This window comes from Apostichopus japonicus, chromosome 2 (assembly GCF_037975245.1).
Source record: "Apostichopus japonicus isolate 1M-3 chromosome 2, ASM3797524v1, whole genome shotgun sequence".
Classification (NCBI taxonomy): domain Eukaryota; kingdom Metazoa; phylum Echinodermata; class Holothuroidea; order Aspidochirotida; family Stichopodidae; genus Apostichopus; species Apostichopus japonicus.
This window is the reverse complement of record NC_092562.1, coordinates 24263202-24282765: the sequence shown is the minus strand read 5'-3', so window position 1 is coordinate 24282765 and position 19564 is coordinate 24263202. Positions and strand designations below refer to the sequence as shown.

General features: G+C 39.3%; 2 protein-coding genes across 2 annotated transcripts; both read right to left on the bottom strand.

Annotated features, from left to right (window-relative positions):
- Nucleotides 1–1243: 1243 nt before the first annotated feature.
- Nucleotides 1244–7670, bottom strand: LOC139982756 (uncharacterized). The gene is made up of 8 exons (XM_071995844.1): nt 7340–7670; nt 6679–6786; nt 5709–5852; nt 4829–5032; nt 4041–4132; nt 3663–3715; nt 2773–2946; nt 1244–1867 (listed from the first exon to the last, which is right to left on the bottom strand). Exons 1-8 carry the CDS (start codon nt 7638–7640, stop codon nt 1633–1635), a joined length of 1311 nt encoding a protein of 436 aa, XP_071851945.1. The 5' UTR covers nt 7641–7670; the 3' UTR covers nt 1244–1632.
- Nucleotides 7671–9586: 1916 nt separating this feature from the next.
- Nucleotides 9587–14495, bottom strand: LOC139983139 (uncharacterized). Its single transcript, XM_071996518.1, has 4 exons — nt 14340–14495; nt 13162–13356; nt 12699–12756; nt 9587–10712 (listed from the first exon to the last, which is right to left on the bottom strand). The coding sequence occupies exons 1-4, from the start codon at nt 14485–14487 to the stop codon at nt 10433–10435; spliced, it is 681 nt and encodes a 226-aa protein (XP_071852619.1). The 5' UTR covers nt 14488–14495; the 3' UTR covers nt 9587–10432.
- Between the last annotated feature and the right edge of the window lie 5069 nt (nt 14496–19564).

Genomic DNA, 19564 nt, shown 5'->3' with positions numbered 1-19564 from the left:
TCTGCAGACGCCCATTTATTTCCCCAAACTAAATTTCTAAGCCATGAGATCTCAAACTTAAGGAGGTTTGGGAGCATCATTGGGTCTGGAAAGTGTTATTTCCGGCGATCTTGGAGGTATATTGGAGGTAAATTCTTGTGCGCTTCGCGCGAACCCATGGTCGCGCTCCGCTTAGATAGTATCAGAGAACAGACACGCGTCCCCACCATTATCCAAGACTGATCTGCGCCCATGTTCACTGCCACCCTCCAAAAATGTTGATTTGTTCTTACTAGGATATTTAATTGTCTAATTGATCCCTTCCCCAAAGTCTGTTAATAATTAGCAGAGACAGAACTGCCCAGAAAGTTCTTTTAACAACTTTTAGCAAATTGAATTTAAACACGTTGAAATTTGGGGCCAATACTGAAAATGTTCTTTTATCGATTCGTGATGACTGGAGGATTATTTAAACCAGTCCCAAGTTCCGTAATCAGAGTATTTTGCTCACGAGAGGCACCACGCTCATGCTACGACGGGAAGGGAGAAAGGGTTGCAAAAACTATGCATATATTCTCACTGCTCCAATCCATGTTTCTCTCTGGTGCATGAAAGGAAGTCAGTTAAGAACACCTACTCTAGCTAGCTAATGAATTAATTTAGAGCTGTTGATAGCGGAAGGGTTGGGGGGGGGGGGGCGTAGAGGAATTTGCTCATTTCAAAGTCTAAAGAGGTTTCATTGTTCTCCTAAGTTAACCAAAAACGTATAATAGTTCACAAATTATTCCTGAAGATAAAATGGAATTCGTTGACAGATTTAATAGGCCTATATCTGTTTATATTAAACTTACAGATAGCCAGTTTTCATTTGATTTGATTGTGCTGTGGGCCTATATGATGGTCTACACTCTCATGCAGTGGGATCGACTATGGCAGTGTGTTTGGGAGCTGGTTGGGTCAGATTCGGAAAACGAACGTGCAAGGTGAGTCGGGATAGAGCGGGATTATCGGAGGTGCAGTAATGGTGTACGGAGTGAGCCAGTAAGGTGGTTATTGGGCGGGTCATATGGGGTAATGTTGTGTGTATAGTTTGGACAGGGGAAGTTGCATGGGGAAGGGTGGGAGGAAGGAAAATGCATGGTTGATCTTCTGAAAATCGAACATGATAAAACAAATAACGGAAAAGCGGTCGTTATAATTTACTAGTAAATCCAAGTTTTAATTATTCATTAATGTATACATTATGTGTACAATATATCATATCATGAAGAGATTATGTGCATGGAATCGCATATATTCGGCTGGGTGTGCTGCACAAGTTTACATAATAGGATGTTTACTGAACGAGAAAAGGACCTCTAACTCTTATGAAGCTGAAAACCTCCAGCTTTGGAAGCGGAATTATTCTCGAGTTCAAAAGCATGAATATATTATTTTCGAGTTTACTTTTCACAAAACCTGTGCGGATAGCGGAAAGGAAAGGGTGGTTGGTAAATACATCACTTTCCTTACATTTTGTTAATTTTGTTAATATGGAAAGTGTTAATGTAAAATATTACCTTATTTTTTATATTTTATTTTAAATTTTAAGCCATTACGGAAAAAATCAAAATGTCTTCAATGATGAGCGGAAGAACAATTAATTAAGAAGCTTCAAGGAATGTAAGTCATTACATGAACTGCACCATCAGAATATGCTGGGATAAAGATTTCCACGTTACCATCTCCATCGACGTCACGTGCAGCAGGGGCACCGACGGTTCCTCGATTTGCCTGGAAGATGATGTTCCTGGTGTAGGTCCAATCGGCAGTGTTACTCTGTTGGTTCGCCTCGAATAAATAAACTGTGCTGTCGTCGTCACCAGTCATAATAATGTCGGGCTTTGACCTAGGTAAATATGTAAATATATATATATATATATATATATATATATATATATATATATATATATATATATATATATATATATTATGTAAGTTAATTTACCATTGGTATAATAATGCGTGACTATCTCTAATCCTTGTGGTTGGTTGTGAATATCGTCAGGTCTGTACGGAACAGTCACCTTAAGAATATGTAACTAACCGACACCACGAACTTGAGGGATTCGTCCAATAATAGGCGCTGCAGGGGCAAAGCTCCGTCCCTGCTCTTTCCGCCCTATCCTCATCTTCCCCTCCCCTCCCCTAACCCTCCCATTCTCTCTTCTCATCACTCCTATCGTCCCAATTAGCTGTAAAACATCGGGCACTATGTCAATTACGGATGATGCTGATGAGTTTGGTGTTTGCAATATTAATCATACAGTAATATTTCGCCACTGTGATTCTCACTCCCATCCCAACCACCAACCCCTAAGCCCCAATCCCCAATACCCAACCCCCAACCCCCATTCCCCAACCGCCAAACCCCACCCTGTCACCTTCACTCACTGTCATTGACCACCGCAAAAATTTGCATTTGTTACAATGAACTATGTATGTGTAATTTTTGCAATCATAAACATGATGTATATGTATGTCATAGTTATCATTACTGTTACCATATATACTTCGAATATGTAGGCTACAGATGATCACAAACGTTCACCAAATCTTTAATAATTATTAAGGAATAAACATTTAATATATATTAATGAATAAACATCAACCGACAAAGTTAAATTTAAAGCAGCACATGTCTTCATGCTTTTACCGACAGCAAACATCAAATTACAAAGTTTGGAATCTGCATAACAACGACAAACCCAAATGCCTACACGCATACACGCACACATAAATGGTAATGCTTACTTGACTTGCTCTGTGCTAGGAAACACAGAGAATGACATTCCAGGAGAACCAGCGCCCTCTCCAGTTATTACACCATGTGGTGCGTACCCTTCTGATATCAGATATCTGGTAAACTGTCCGGTGAAGAGACTGTCCCAAGGTACTTCAAAAGCCAGCAGTTTGCCATTTACATCACTGAAACACACATATAAGCAAATGATAGAAGTATAGGAAAATGTGTATGAGGCATTGAAGAAGGGGGGGGGGGGGGGTTGATTGGGTGATTGATGGGTTCTGTAATGGGACATTCAGATTGAACCAAACAAAAATCTCAAAGTAATTCTTTTATTACTACAGGATGATACATGCAATGTTTGAGAATGGAGTAGTGTAATAGACCTGAAATCCGTTATTGAGGGAGGGAGGTTGGAGCTGGAAGGGGTGGTAGAAGTGGGAAGTGGAAGGGGGTGGTGGATATCGGCCCATGACTATCAGTGTGATGATTACATTATATTGGTCATGAGGCCTGCAAAGGGGGTCAGGGGATTACATTTCCTTGGTAGGGGTCATCGGTGAGCAGGGGAAATATGAGATAACGAACCACGTTTTCTGGTTTTCATGATACACTTAAACACACAGAAAAAAATTAAGCAAACGGAGCCCGGTGACATAATTGTCAACTGAGTTCCCGGCGCCATTGTTGGTAATGACTCAATCTACGATTTCACTATGGTTAATGTTTCCCTTTTAACGATCTCAAAGTTAATTCTGAATATTTCTCTTAAACAATTCCCACTAACAGAGGCGGAGGCGGGGGAAAGGGGAGGGGCCGTTACACAAAAGTCTTATGTACTGTGTTTATTATGGTATAGTAATCATGAAGTATCTAGCAAAAGAGATTGCAACCAGACCTGTTCGCGGTGACGAGGAGGTCCAGTTCGCCGTCTCCGTTGAGGTCAACGATCTGTCGTAAATGATTGGAATAAACATAATGGAAAGTAATACACAAAGGAGTTGTCACCTAGCGGTGTTACACAAAATAGCCTACGGAGTATTAATTATTCAACATATAATTACGAGAGGCACAACCAAGTGCTCCCCTAGAATAAAATCTTGGGAGTTCGCCCCCTCCCACAACCAATGGGTGCACAGTACATATATTATTAACATGAATGTGCGGTGCAGAGTAAAGTTTCTACAACTAAGTTACAAAATTTAGCACCACTTTACATCTGAGCACCCTCCGTTCGACGAAATTTTTCAAAAGTTTATCTTAAAGTAAGTCTTACCTCACTATCGAAATACCGCTCTCCTGCTACGCTAGCGATTGTTCTGTGGTTGAAGAGGTAACCGGAACCAGTTGCTTGAGCAAAAGAACTACCTGATAAGATGAAGGAGATAGATAGAAAGAGACAAGTTCAAAACATATGAATCATCATCGTCATCGTCATCGTCATCATCATCATCATCATCATCATCATCATCATCATCATCATCATCACCACCATCATCACCATCATCATCATCATCATCATCATCATCATCATCATCATCATCATCATCATCATCATCATCATCATCATCATCATCATCATCATCATCATCATCATCATCATCATCATCATCATCATCATCATCATCATCATCATCATCATCATCATCATCATCATCATCATCATCATCACCGTCACCATTACCATCACCATCTATCATACATTAGAGTTGATTATAATACCCAAAGACTGTTTCAGTATGTCAATTGCTATGTTCCTCTACAAGAGATTAATTATGCTCTTTAAGGCCTCATGAATCTATTTAAAATGTCTATTTAACTATTATAATTATTTCGATCACGTCGGCATAAAACGTCATCCTCCCCCATCCACTTCCCAAGTACAAAATGACACCACACAAAAGAAGTTATACTTTCCCAGATATTTAGATTTGTTACAACTCTTTGAATAACCCTATAATTATATTTTCACAATTAAAGAAAAGCAAACTGCAGTACCCCTATACAGTCTGCTGTATTGTCGTACAACAACAGTATGAGACAAATGCCTATATATAGCTTTACCGTCGGCCCAAGAAATAACAAGTTTCTCCGAGAAATACTGGGTACTTAAGATGACATATCGGTTCTGCCCATTCTGCAGGGGGATTTCTTTGTAACGAAACATCGAATCAGGGCCCTCAAACAGGATCCGTTCGGTCCATTTCGTTGTCAGTGCGTTAGAACGTGGTTGTTTAAAGAAGACCAAATTACTGATAGTATCACCGACTAGGGATAGATGAGGAAAGTTTGAACACAAAATGCACATTAAAGGTATATTAAAGGCAAATCATAAATATACAAGAATATTAAAATATCCATGATGATAGCAAGCTCGACGAACGAGATTTTCATATCTACTTCAGTATATTATGACAAAGGAGGTATACGTTATTCTTATCACTTTATCACATACATTTCCTGGGAACCTTAATTGACCCCGGACTCGGAATTATAGCCCGTCTCCCATCCCCTCCCCTCTCCCCAACTTCCCTTCCCCTCTCGCCAGGCCTGGTGGAGTGATGCGTTTCTGACGTATAAGAGCACAGTTTTGCTACCATATAGGTTACTTTAATTTTGGTAGGAACAAAAAGAACTACAACGGTCTCCACTGCGTGAATGCAGGTAGTAATTTGAAATACGATTGTAGAAATTCTTGTTCCGAAAGTCCTCGTCGCTTAACGCGCAAAGTAGTCATAATGAATGTATGACGTAAACAACATACATGTGAAATCGAATACTTTTCAACCGACGGGAAGTTTGATGTTAATTGCTATACGAGACATGCTTCCATTTTCAGTGTCAGAATTTTGAAGGGAAAAAATATTTAAAAAAAGAGAAGGTAAATTCACATCTTTGATACCTGATCATGCAATAACTTTGATAACCAAAATAACTGACTTACATGTTGGTACATTGACTCTCGCGGCAATCATATCCATTAGTCCATCATTGTCCACATCAACAAAATACGATCGATGATAGAAATAGTCTTGGACGCCATTTTCCGCACTGGTTTCAGTAACTCCATACCATTCTGATGGGCTAACTGTAATGGAACATTAAATGTGATCTGGAGGGAATGCAGGAGTCTAAGTAGAACGTTATCACTGAAATCAAAGCTTTCCAAACAATTTCAATTTTGGTGTTTTTGCACCCAGAAGAATTGCGATTGCGTAAAAGCAAAATAACATCATTATACAAAAGATATATTTTGGCACGAAAATACGCAATCAGGTGCATAGTAGTTAACCCGATCAATACTGTGCGGGGGGGGGGGGGGGGGTTACATTCTGCCAGTTCGGACCCCATAGGGCCAGGATCGTTTTTCCTTTATTTTCTGCGTTAAGTACATTATGAAAATGATCGCACTATGCGCTAGTATTCTTTATCCCATATTTCTGAGGCCTTCTTCATATATAACCACGTGGTCACAATTTGATCCACAGCCCCTCAACTGACAGCAGGTTCCTGATGGACCTATTGCTCGTCCGGGCTGTAGCCGCCAGACCCCTTCATACAATCTTCAGCCTTGCGTTTCACACCTTATAATTGCGAGAATCGTTGTGCATGGGCTGTACAAACATCACCATATGTCGTTATCGTAAACAAACAAATAAATAGCAAGATACGTACACATCAACAACGCCAATTAGATCATATGTTCTTCACAAATAGTCTGCAATTTTACAATAAGATTGATATGGTCTTTTTTTTTGTGTTCTAGCCTATCTGTACAAGTCTGTGTCGTTGTGGCACAGATAGAAGCTGGGCTTTATAAATATATAGTTTCATGACGGAAACAAATAATTCACTTTGGTAGATTTGATAACACCCCCTTTCCCCTTTTTTTAACGGTTCTGTGAAGTTCTTACCGGAGTTATCATTTCCGTTCTCAATAAAGGCGACGTATCCATCATTCTTAGTGGGAACCAAAAACCCACAAGCAACCCACCATAATCCGGATGTGCCAAACACCTCGTCTGTTGGAAAATAAAACAAAACTTTAAAACATCGATACATAACGTTCGTTGCAAGAGGGTATGGTCAAATCATTGAACTCCCCTCCTCCTATAATATAACCTTTACATGTAATGTTCTCGTGTTTCAGAATCTTCCATGTTTTTCCTTCCAATCTGAGATGACATCGTGCAACAAATTGATATGAAATGTTTTTCCCAGCTTTGCTTTTTCGTTCATATCCTCGTGGTGATCTGAATATTGTTTTCACTGAAGGAAGCTAATATAGTAAAGGCCAAAGTGCAACTCTAACAGAAGGCAGAATTCGACCTTATAGATAGCTCTGAACACTATACATGGATAGCGTCGGGAGTATATATCCTAGCCTATATGATGTAACGGCCACCCAGGAGCCATGTGAGGCAATGACGTCACTCCTTGTCAATTCTTACTTTTACTTCATGAAACAGTGTATATAGGCCTAAGCTCTATAACTTACCCGAGCATGCATGTTAGGCTTAATATTTTCTTTAATATACGATAAATAAAGCAAATTAGGTCTTTAATTAAACGGACCTGGTACTTCTTCAATTTCGTTTGGCCAGAGAAGCCCGGAGGCCAACGTCTGCAACTGGAAAGTGCTAGCTCCACCAGCTAGTTGCGAGCCTACATCTCTAACCACAGTGACGTCATCTGTGGTACCGGGAACTGCGTTGAAGGTGCTCACCACCAGATCGTAGCCACCACTAGCAGATTTGCCGTGAAGGACTGATATGAATGCGGCATTATTCAAAGGAAAGGAACCCCTATCCTGCATATACCAGGCAGAGGTATAGCCAAGAAGGGTAATCACGAGTAATGAACGAAGAACTTCCATTGTGTACGAGTGAAAGAATAGTGAATGACACATACTAATGGGGGCTGTCTATCAGCTTAGATATTGATAAATGTAGTACTATGGTAGCCAATTTCTACCATCTCTAATAAATTGTAACACGGAGGAACAAAAGAATCGAAGTTATGCGTCTTCTGGTTTAGACTAATACTTTCAAATTTACACTATTCAATGTTCTGGAATGTCCTTCACGTAACTGGGCAACTATGTTGGCCCTACTTTGGCTCATTATTGATAGAAATTATATAACGGCCCTTTAGCTTAGTGGGCATTGGTGTTGGGCTGCTTTCGCACTAAGATAATCGATTCGATAAGTAACACCAACTATACCGTAGTTATAGCAAAGCGCGATGTGAATATGACAATATGTTTATTGTTTATACATGTCTGATATGTTATCTTTTGACAATGAGTAATCAGAAAACTAATTCTGCTTTCAATTGAAGTTACATATTGAAAAATATACATTATAAATATTAAATATATATATATATATATATATATATATATATATATATATATATATATATATATATATATATATAAATGAACGTTATAATGCAAAGGGAGCCCGGTGACAAACACGTTACCGGGTATCGACATTCTTTGCGGTATTCTAAGCAAGCTTACGTATGTGAGTTTCACCCCTCCCCTTCCTTTGAGAAATTTTGGTAAATGGCTAGGTGATTAGATGCAAAATGATGCTATATTTACAAATTTTAACATATATAAGAATCCGGGCATAGCTTATTATGCATGTCAGCAAAATATATATCCCGTGTTGCACTAAAGGAATAGTATAGAAACCTTTCTTCTCAAACTTAAGAGTTCAGAATTGAACACGGCGATAACTGAATGCATATTCACTAGCATTAGTACCGAGACAACACAATATAACGTAACACTTTAGAAAGACAAACTACAACGGACAGCCAATTCAGGGTCAGTACTAAACCGTAATGAGATCATGTAAGACTACACCAGCTGTGCAAAGTATCCATGAGATACCATCTATGGGTATATCTGCCTGTGTGCACGTAGACTTACCAATGTCTGGTATACCGAACTTGACCTTCTCAAATGTTGCTGTGAAAAAACTAAGTTCTAGCAGAAGTAAATGTTTATCTTTCGAAACTAAGAAGAGATAGTAGATCTTGTATTGTATTGCACGGAGAGGAGAACGCATTGGAGTAATTGTTTAAGATGAAGTGTTTATTAATACAGGGATAGAAGCGGTAATAGGTTATCCTTCTTACTGGAGGGAGGGGAGAGGGTGGGGTGTGGGAAGGGACAGACATGATAAGGAGGGGACAGTAGTGGAGAGGGGGAAGGGAGGAGAAGGGAAGAGGGAGGTTCACAGCTTGGTGTGGTTACTTTCCTTTGCTGTAATAATTTCCTCTGGGAAAAATGTTTTACTACTGTTTGGTTTCAAAGCAGCCATCTTGGATACTGGCAATGACAAAACCATACAGAAAACACGGCTATCTGCTAACTTTCACTGCTTACCTAACTGACAGACTCACATGTATATGTATTGACTCACGATGAGATCTCCAAATCTCAAGCAAAATAATCTTCAAGCCGGTAGAACAAAGTAAAGCAGGTTAGTTGCACTGAGTTGTGGATAATTTTTACATAAACAAGTTTCATTCGACTTTATAACGATTTGTAAAATCTTTTGTGGGGAGGGATGGGGTGGTAGCAGGGTTGTCAGGTCTGTGACATGGTTCCCAAGTTTGAGATTATTCATGTAATGACTAAGATACTATAGAAATGCAAGAAAATAAAGACAAGAAATCAGTTGTGTGAAATCTAACAGAATCTGTTGCATACATAAAAAGAAAAATATACAGTAGACTTATGAGAAACAAGTTTAAACTTCATTGGAGGAAAGAAGTGTTCATCTAATAAAATGGTCCCTGGCATAACAACTTCATAAAACAAAACTTAGTGTTCCTTTTAATTTTCCATACACTAAAAGTTTTAATGTATGGATAGCACTTTTCATGAAAGCACATCTTTCACCTTCATCCTTGCCATGAAGGACACCGAAAGAAACCCACCTAAAATGGCCTTAACTATGATCCCTAATCAGAATCAAGATCCAAATAACTCACTAAGAAAGCCAACATTTATCTCTGTCTCATTCTTAATCATTAAATGCCCCTTTCCACCACCACCAACCCCCCCTGTACCTCTCTCAGTCTCGAAGCCTTTTTACTGTCCAGCTGATGTGTGTTTTTGTTTGTGAGACTATTTAAATTGAGAGTCAGTCAAACAAGTCAGTTCATGTCTTTCCATATCTGTGGTCTCTCCTGGTCTCAGTCTTTGTAAAGTGACTGTTAATCAACATTCAGTCAGGGCAGCCAGTCCCTTGTTCCAGGTTTAGACAGAGCAGCAGCCAGTGTCCATCTTCTTACGTCTGAGGTCTCTCTCCTTGATATCATCATCTGCTAAAAGGCCATCAATCAAAATTCAATGAGAGAACTACCCTGTTCCTTATTGCCTTTAAATATTTAGTCTCTCCTAGTCTCCACTCTGGTGAAGTCCACCAAAGATTCTGTCCAAATAGAGTGTCACTTTCTGCTTCACACTTCATCTTAGGTCTTTGACAGGCATCAGTCAGAAGAGCTGCTTTACCTCCAGTGACTCTTGCTTTCTGTGGCTCTATTTGTCTCAGGTCTCTTACAGGCATCAGTCAGAATAGCTGCTAGACCTCCTGGGTCTCTACCTGTCTTCCTGTGTCTCTATTTGTCTCAGGTCTCTTACAGGCATCAGTCAGAATAGCTGCTTGACCTCCTGCGTCTCCTCCTGTCTTTCTGTGTCTCTCTTTGTCTATCTGTCCTAGTCCTGCTCCTACTCCCTTTATGTCTCTTCTTCCGTCTTCTGTCATAATCTGAGCTCTCTGAATCACTACTGTCTGTTTCACTAGAGTCCTTCCTCCTCCTTTCTCTCTTCTTCTTCTCTCTCTTCCTCCTATCACCATCCGAGTGGCCAGAGTCATCCTCAGAATCATCGCTCTCTGAGACGTCCCTGGTTTTGGACTTTTTCTTTCTGCAAAGAAAGAATTGCAATAAGAAATGTAAAAGGAAATAAATAAATTAATGTTCTTACAGTTACATATATTATAGCCAACACAGACGAAATTCAGAAAATTGTCCCCCCCCCTAAGAAAATATGAAAACTTCCCACACCCCCCCCCAATAAAAAGGGCACCTTTATGTTATGAGGTGAGTAGGTATGGAATGCAGAATGGGCAAACTTCTTTAACAAAGTCCTGATTTGTAGCAACAACCATGTAAAATTCATTAACAACATCCTGATGTGAAGTAACGGTGAGAACATTAATCAGTGTTGCTACAAATCAGGACATCATTAACGCATTTCACATAGTTGTTACTACAAATGACGCTGTGGTTAACAAATTGTGCCCTTTATGCATACCAGTCTTAAACACTGCTTGTACCCATACACTCTGACGTATGGCAACTTTCTTAGAAGAAACAAGGTACAAATAAACAGCTGATGGTTTGAGAACAGTGAGAAAGTCATCTCTGACAGCCATTAAGAACAGCACAGGTAGCTATAAGTAGCACATCTGCAAAAATCTTGGATAAAATCTACTTGAGATAATACCAACAGGTTCTGATGTACTCTTCATCGTAAATGCACTTTGGTTGCAAGAAAAATGTTCTTTTATTGCGAATCTATACATGGCTGTAACCACTGTGGAGTCATAGGGGCATGTGCCACCCCCCCTTAAACTTTCTCTGGAAGTGCTTACATTAATAACACTCGCACAAAACGCCCTATGCATTGGCAAGATCCAAAGTTGTACTACACCAGGGGTTGGCAACCTTTTGAACGAATGGGCCAGATATAAGGAGTGAAAAATTGACTGGGCCCCACCTAACCAAGACCTGCTGTTGATTTCAAACCTTAGATTCTGAGGACTTTCAAGCAATAGGTGTGTGTACTTAATCTGTATTCACAAAAACATAATTGTCAATACAGTACAGTTGATAATTAATGGGGATAATAGTCCTACCTGACAGCATCATTAGTGCCGATAAATTCTAAGCGGCTAGCTCGTATTTGTGATGATGTAAAATAGATTCATTTTTCTTGAGACATCTCACGGCGGCAAAAAAATCACTGGCGGCTGCTTGTGGCCCACAGGCCATTGGTTGCCCACCCCAGTACTACACCAATGTTGTTAAAAAGATGTATGATAATGCCAGTTTGTATCTTAGTTGACTGGTAACTCAATTTCTTCCCTTCACCTTTGACCTCTCCCCAATTTGTGTCTCACCTCCTAAACTTTGAAATCCTAACAGAGGGTAGAAGCTATATGGTGTAGTGAAAAGTCATATTCAAGTATGAGTTAAATTTAAATTATTTGTCTCTTAAAATGGGGACAAAAAGTTGGCTTTACCCCCTCACCCCACAAAGGGCCGGATACCTGCCTGGTACCTGCACAGTATTAGTCAAGAGTATTTAAAACTGTATAATAATGATAAATAACAACAACAACAATGGTTCTGATGACCTCAGTTGATCTTAACTGATATTTTTAAAAATTTCCAATTGTCCAACATACCTGTTCAAGAGAAATCATGTCCAACATAAATTGTAGGAGAATTTCAACTTAATCAGGCAAACCACAATGCAATAGAAATGACATACAGGACCACTTTTAAGAGTTTCCTGCGGTAATTGGTCAAAAGCCTTAAAAAGTTCCATTTACGTTAAACCAGAATCAGAAAATGCATCACAGTTAAGTTAATTTTCTGATCTCTAAAGAATGTGAAACCTACAGTTTCCCTGTGATATCTTGTATATTTTTACAAATTTTGAAGGGGGTCAAAACTGAAACGACTTTTCACCTCTAAAAAAAACTATGCAATTTTTGGCTCAATATTGTGCTACCACACACTAAGATGGTGATCCATCCAATATTCTACTGTGGATGAACCATTGGTGCTACTGTATTAAGATTATAAGGGCAATAAATAGAGAAAATATATTATATAGACTTACTTTTTCAAGTGCTGTTTCTTCTTCTTCTTTTTCTTTCTGCTTGATTTCTCTGCTGAATCTGAAAACAGAAAATAATTAGAAGAAATTACTATACATTAATTACAAACTGAAGATCTCTTAAATCTGAGCACCTTTACTTGTTTTACCTTCAGTATGCTTTTCATTTGGTGCAAAGGCACTAGTGGTAACCATGAACTAGCCAACCATCATCAAGATTCAAACAAGCGTGTTTGCAGCAATGTGAGTGCTTGCAAGCGACCATGTTACTTTAATGCAGCACCTTAATACAGCCCCCACGCTATACAATATCTTTGCTAACTTGCAGAGAGTGCTGAACAGTACATACTGTATATCATGCACATTGACACCCATATGACAGTGCCCTCTGTTAAAACACTGCCGAGCACCATTGATGGTGCCAAGCAAAATGTACTGTACTGTATACAAATGATTAAGGTACTACCATGATCGGGTGGAGGAAGCACTGGACCTTCTACTTCGTTCTCATCTGTTTCACTGCTAGTGCTGCTGATATCTAATGCTACATTCCTTGAAGGGTCGACACTGACAAAGTTACGACACTGGAAAGTGAGATGGCCAGTGTAACCACATTTCTTGCAGGCAATCCTGTTGTTTTCCTTGTTGGGATTTAGGAGACCTGTGATAAAATGGGAACACATGGGTATTCAATGTATTGTAAGTAAACATATTAATATTTGATAGTGTGATCTACATAGTGTTAAAAGCATTACAATTACCTTGATGCTGTACCTAGTTAACGCAATCAGTCTAGATAATAGATATAAGACTGAATTAGAGAGCCAAACTTGGAGACCATTTCCACTTTACAAACTTATTTTTGACTCTCATGTACAGTACTTTGGGACACTTAGTCCACAGGCCACAAGGTATTTTCTATTCCACAGTACATTAGTATTCTTTACTCCTCATAGGCGTTGGCTATAGGTACTGCAGATCTTTATAATTTTGAAGCAATTTTGTTACTCATGAATTTGTGCTTATGGTAGTAATGTAAGTGAATTTCAAGTACATTCTTCTACCAACTTCTAAGGCCTAGTAGGCACACTGTTCTAACTTAAGTTATTACTGTACTTCTAAAAGTTCTAGCTAACAAGTGACATACTGATACTGATACTTGATAGGTTTAGGCCTGGGCTAAGTTCTAACTAAGGAAGTCACCCAGGCCAGAATTTCATCATATTTTCTCCAAATACATATAATATAGGCTAGATCATGTGCCCTATGTTTTGAAGAATTTATTCGACAGTATGTAATAAATTGCCAAATGGTCTTACGGCCTCTACAATTGGATCCACTAGCAAGTAACATAACATGAGCTCTAAGTGTAGTACACTTAGAGCTCATTGTACTAATGTCGCGCATCTGCTAATACTCAATACTAATAGGCCTAACGTTGCATATTGTCAAACTACGACAAAGTATAACATTAGGCTAAAGACAAGTTAGCCTAAGAGCTACTGACAATTTTGTCAGCCGATGCCTTCATAACCGTTCAATCCCGAAGTTTTGTCGTTTGAAACAGTTCTCATATTCAAATCTTGAATGTTACAAATATCTACCAAGCAATAATTTATCATTATAAGTGGAATGTTAACTTGCCTGACATTTTGCGAACGGCACAGTCTGACTGTGGTTGTGACCAGTTGACCCAGCCGTTCTGCGTTTCTACATATATCCCTAACCCTATATGGATATGGTGAATGTAATTTAAAAAGCGGTGATCATGAACATCCGCTAGAACAACCATGCCTATTTAGATGACGGCTTATTTGGAAGTACTGTATATTAGTTATAGAAATTGTATGATATAAAGTACAGTCCACACTCACGCCTTTGCGACATTACAAAATCGGCTTCACTCTTTCTTTGGGGAAGGGAGGGTGAGGTGTTGGGAAGATTTCTGGTAAGGTTGTCCCTATAGTGGGGGCGTTGAGTTAGTTTTACTACGTATAATACGGTGTTCAAGTATTCATGAGATACTGAGTGCAGTGGCGGCGGAACCGGGGGGGGGGGGCTTGGGGGGCTCAGCCCCCCCCCCCCCAATGAAAAAGGTTGAGGGGGCAAATGCATGATAAGCCCCCCCCAATATTTACCAAGGCTCCGAAACGTGCATCTGCCCATTTTTTAATGCATACTTGTCGATCTGTCCGATGCACACGTATCATACGATATGATATACTATATAGGTGTAATAATTAAATATGATAATTGATTGTCTGTATCATACCTCATCGAATATTAGTGTTTTAAATAAGAGGGTAATAAGCTAAACGCTACACTCACCAACATTTGCGTTTACACTACTAGTACACGCAAGGCGTGGAACATGGCTTTATGTTTAAACGCAATCAATTATTAAACGAACAAAAACACAATATTAGCATTTCACCTGTACTGTATAGGGTACATGCATTCATGACATGATGACAGTGCTAGGTCATAGAAATTTGTTGGCAACTGCACATGGTTTTGGAATGACCCATTTGTTGACATTAAGAAATGCTTTCTGTTTTTTCTTATGACATTTATTTAATTCAGGGGCGTCGGAGCCGGTACGGGCAGGTACGGCGAACGCCGGACCAAAATTCACGACGCAAAAAAAAAAAAAAGTAGGACTAAAAAATGGAAAAAAAAAATCTCGGAGGTATATGTTTCAATAATTTTCAATAATGATGACGGCAAGTAGGCTAAATGTGACTACTCTGGCATGGCAGGGGTCTTGTTTTCAAGCTCGGGAAGTGCTATTTCCTGCAATCTGGGAGGCATATTTTCAAAATTTCTCCATTACGCTACGCGCCAATCATGGTGGCGCGTAGCGTAGTTTGACCTACCAAACGTCCCCCGATAATTATGATAGTTGGCCACACTCTGAACCGCCGTACCAATCAAAAATAGCTTCCGACGCCGTTGTAATTATTGCATTTAATTGCAAGTAGTAATTTACTACACTCAAAAACGTCTTTGCGAGTACACGTCGAGTAATAGCTACTCTCTTAAAACACCATCGAATATACAAATTACAATGTTTTTACAGATTTTTACGTGCAATCTGAGAAATTGCAGGCTTGAGACCCATGTTTTAGGGCTAGGTATTCGCAGCATAAAACACTCGGGAAGTGCCGTTTCCGGCCATCTGGGGGGTTTGAAAAAACCCAAAATTTTCTTGTACGCTCCGCGCCAACCGATGGTGGCGCTCCGCTTAGATAGTCTGCACATATTAGCCCCCCCCCCCCCCAATAATTTTCCCGTTCCGCCGCGCCTGACTAAGTGACTGTGAATCATTATATTATATCTGATTTATTAATTGGCTCCAATTATAGCACGCTATAGCTAGGAAAGTTTTTTGATTACGTAATCGAAATGCCCAGGCGCGGCGGAACGGAAATTTTTTTTAACATACATACATACATTAACATACTAGCCTATTTCGTCTGCTTAATAGTGAAATAGTGAAAATCTTGACTGGGTGAAAGTTTCATGTGTGAAAGAAATCGACATATGAACGTTGACCCCCGCAGTGTCGTGAAAAGTGTGTGTAATCTGATCGAACTGGGCAGAGCCCAGCTCCTCAGTGCAGAATGTGGGAAATTAACTATATAACTATAAGGCATGCTAAGTAGACAGGAAAGAATTTGTGTATAAAGATGAGCTTCTTTTTTTTTAAAGTAATAATAAGAGAAAATGTGGAAAGGCGGTATGGAGGTGGAAGCTATAGCTGCCCCTGCCCTGGCTGGAGTACTTTAAAGAGAATTAAGGAGCATTCAGAACGTACCCTCCCGGTCACCAGGTGGCTGTGCTGTATAGCTCACAAGCATAGCCACCGGGTTCTTATTTTTCTGTAGGGCTTAGGGGCCACCAGCCCCCCCCCCCCATCTCCCCTCTGCTAAGGCCGAGGCCTCCTTCCACGAATTAAACTTAAGGATATCCAGGGTACTTATAATTATACTTGATTTAATTTTAGAATGGGTAGTATATAGAGATTAAATGATCGAAGAGCAGATTTTTGATTAGAGGGTCATGTTATTTTTTAGGAGTTTGGTGTTCAAGATTTTGATAGTAATATTAATGCTGGGTGTTTTGCCAATTTCGTAGAGTTCTTTATTGGAAGTAAATCTTTGGGTTTGAGGCAGATACGGTAGGCAGAGTTATGTGCTATTTTTTTTTAAAATACGGAGAGCTAATAAAAGCGAAACTACCATACAAAGGAATAGGTTTGATTTTGGCGTGGTAGATTTTGAGGAGAGTTTCGGCCCTTAATATGTTTATATTGCTTAATATTCTTAGGGTCTTAAGGGTTCTCAATGCTATCCCCGCAACTTTATATATATGAGTTTTATATTTTAGTTCTGTATCAGTTGTTACGCCTAGAAAAGTAGCTTCATTACTATTAGTTATTGTATGATTAAAAAGTTGATTGCCTTGGTTTTTATTTTGTTTCTACAAAAAAGGTATTCGAAAATCATGAATTTATTCTTAATTGGGTTTATTTTTATTCGCCATTGGTAACACCACTCTTCTATTATATAAGTTGAGTTTTGCAGATAATTTAACGTCTGTTTTACAAGTGTTCCATGACATTGCTATATCGTCGGCGAATTGGCTAATTTTGGTAGTACTACTTTTTAAGAAAAAATCGCCCAGGAAAGAACCTGGGGACGAAAACCAAACTACCAAACGACTCGGATCCGCTCTCAACCCCAGTCCCCTTGCATCGGGGACTGTGACTGTGTGATCATCGTCGGGCGTGCATTACCATTCCCCTCGAAAGGGAACAGATACTACACATGACCTTAGGCAAAAGCCGAGAAGCTAATTTTGGTATTACTGACTTTATTAGTGGGTAGGTCGTTTACATATGAGTATATAGTAGAGGACTTAGTACTGAGCCTTGGGGAGTGCCAGCTTCTAGAATGAAAGGATCAGAATGGATTGAATTGTACTTAATTTACATAAACCGGTTAGTTAAATAAGAAGAAAGGAGCCTGGTGATATTTTCTGGGAGGTTGAACTTGAATAATTTGTATTTAAGACCAGTATGCCAGGTTTTATCGAATTCCTTTTGTGCATAAAGGAAGACTGCCGTTTTGTTTAGTTTACTTTTAAATCCTATTTTGATTTCTTCAGTTAATCTAGCAATGGGGTTTAATGAAGATTTAATTGTCCTGAAACCGGATTGGGAGGTATTAAAGAGGTTACTGCTTTCTAGGTGGGTTCTTATTCTGTTATCCCATTATATTTTTCGAATATTTTTCCTATGCTGAAAGTAGGCTTATCGGTCTGTAGTTTTCTGGGTTTGTTCGGGTTTGTTTGGTTTAACTAACACTGTAACAGTATTGTAAGCACATGTTCCATGGCTTTGGAAAATAGCCTGTTCTGAGTGTCTCGTTAAAGAGATGTAAAGTTAGTTTGATAAAGTTATCTGGGCAGTTTTTAGCATTATGTACATTACCCTATCTTTCCCAGGAGAGGAAATATTTTTTGATTTATTTATTGCCCTTTTCCATTCGTTATGGTTAATCGGTTTGGTAAGGGGGTTTTGGTCATCCAAAATTCCATTGAGGGATGGGAGAAGGTTATTGGCATTTCTTTGGACAAAGTTGTCTATTTCTTCTTTAATGAGGTTATTGAAATTAGTCAGTCGGGACAGTAAAGATATTTTTAAAGGTAGTTGCGAAGAGTTTAGTTTGTTCTTTGGGGTTTTGAATTTGGTTCCCCTTTTTATCAATTAAAGAATAAGTGCTGATTCCTGACCCCCCGCACTGAACGCACACTGTTTTATATTTATGAGTGGTGTGCGTTTTGATCACATGCAAAATTATTTCCCCGTGATTGGTTGGATTTGCCGCAAGTCGAAAGTTGCAGACGAGAACCGTGACACACTGCAGGACAGACGCCCGTATGTCATGGCAGCCAGGAACCGTTGCGCACTATAGGTTCCCCGACGTAAACAGACGCTATCGATTTAAAACAGACTTAATCTTAATCAGCCCTAGTACGTGCTAGTAGTAAGCACACGCGTACGCTGCCTGACTAGCGACAATAATTGTCCACGTTACGACGTAGGCTATATACTCCCACAGCTTCATGAAGCCAATTTGCCGAATCTTTTGAATATAACATAATTATGTTTGTTCGTGTATTTTTTCTGGTTCACTTTTCAACTGACAAGATCTATATGTTTTGATATGATAATTATCAATAATTTGAAATAGTTTTCTGCTTATATATCGATTCAATTTGTCTTGTCTTTATAGTTTGCTTATATAAATGTTGGGTTTTTACATGATTACCTGACTCCAAACTTTCTTTCTCTCCCCACCCCCTCCCCCACTCATCGTCGTATATTGTTGAAATCATGTAATATTCTCGAATGAGGGCTAGACTATCGATGACGTAATAATCATCAAATAGTTTGCTTTCCTAATAATTTGGTGGTTGTTAGTTCATCTTATAATTGGACGATCGTCCTCATTTGTCTGTTTCGTCTGTGACTCTGCATGAAACTATCGTGAGCACCTTTAAAAAGGTGTGGGTGTGACCCTGGGGCGATTAAAGTCATCTCCCAATGTAGGGGTGGGGTTGGGTGGGTGGGGTGGGGTGGGGGTCTGTGAGCACCCTCTCACAGGCCTAAAGTCTATACACAATGTTATGCTTACAACTATTTTGAAATTGTTTGTATGGCAGATGTACACAGCACCAAACAGCCCCCTCATCTTCCTGCCATGGGCATAAATATTAGTTGAGGGATGAAGACATTAAATATTATATCATTATTAGGCATAACCAACACTATGTTGATATTCAAAATGAGAAAAAACAATTCC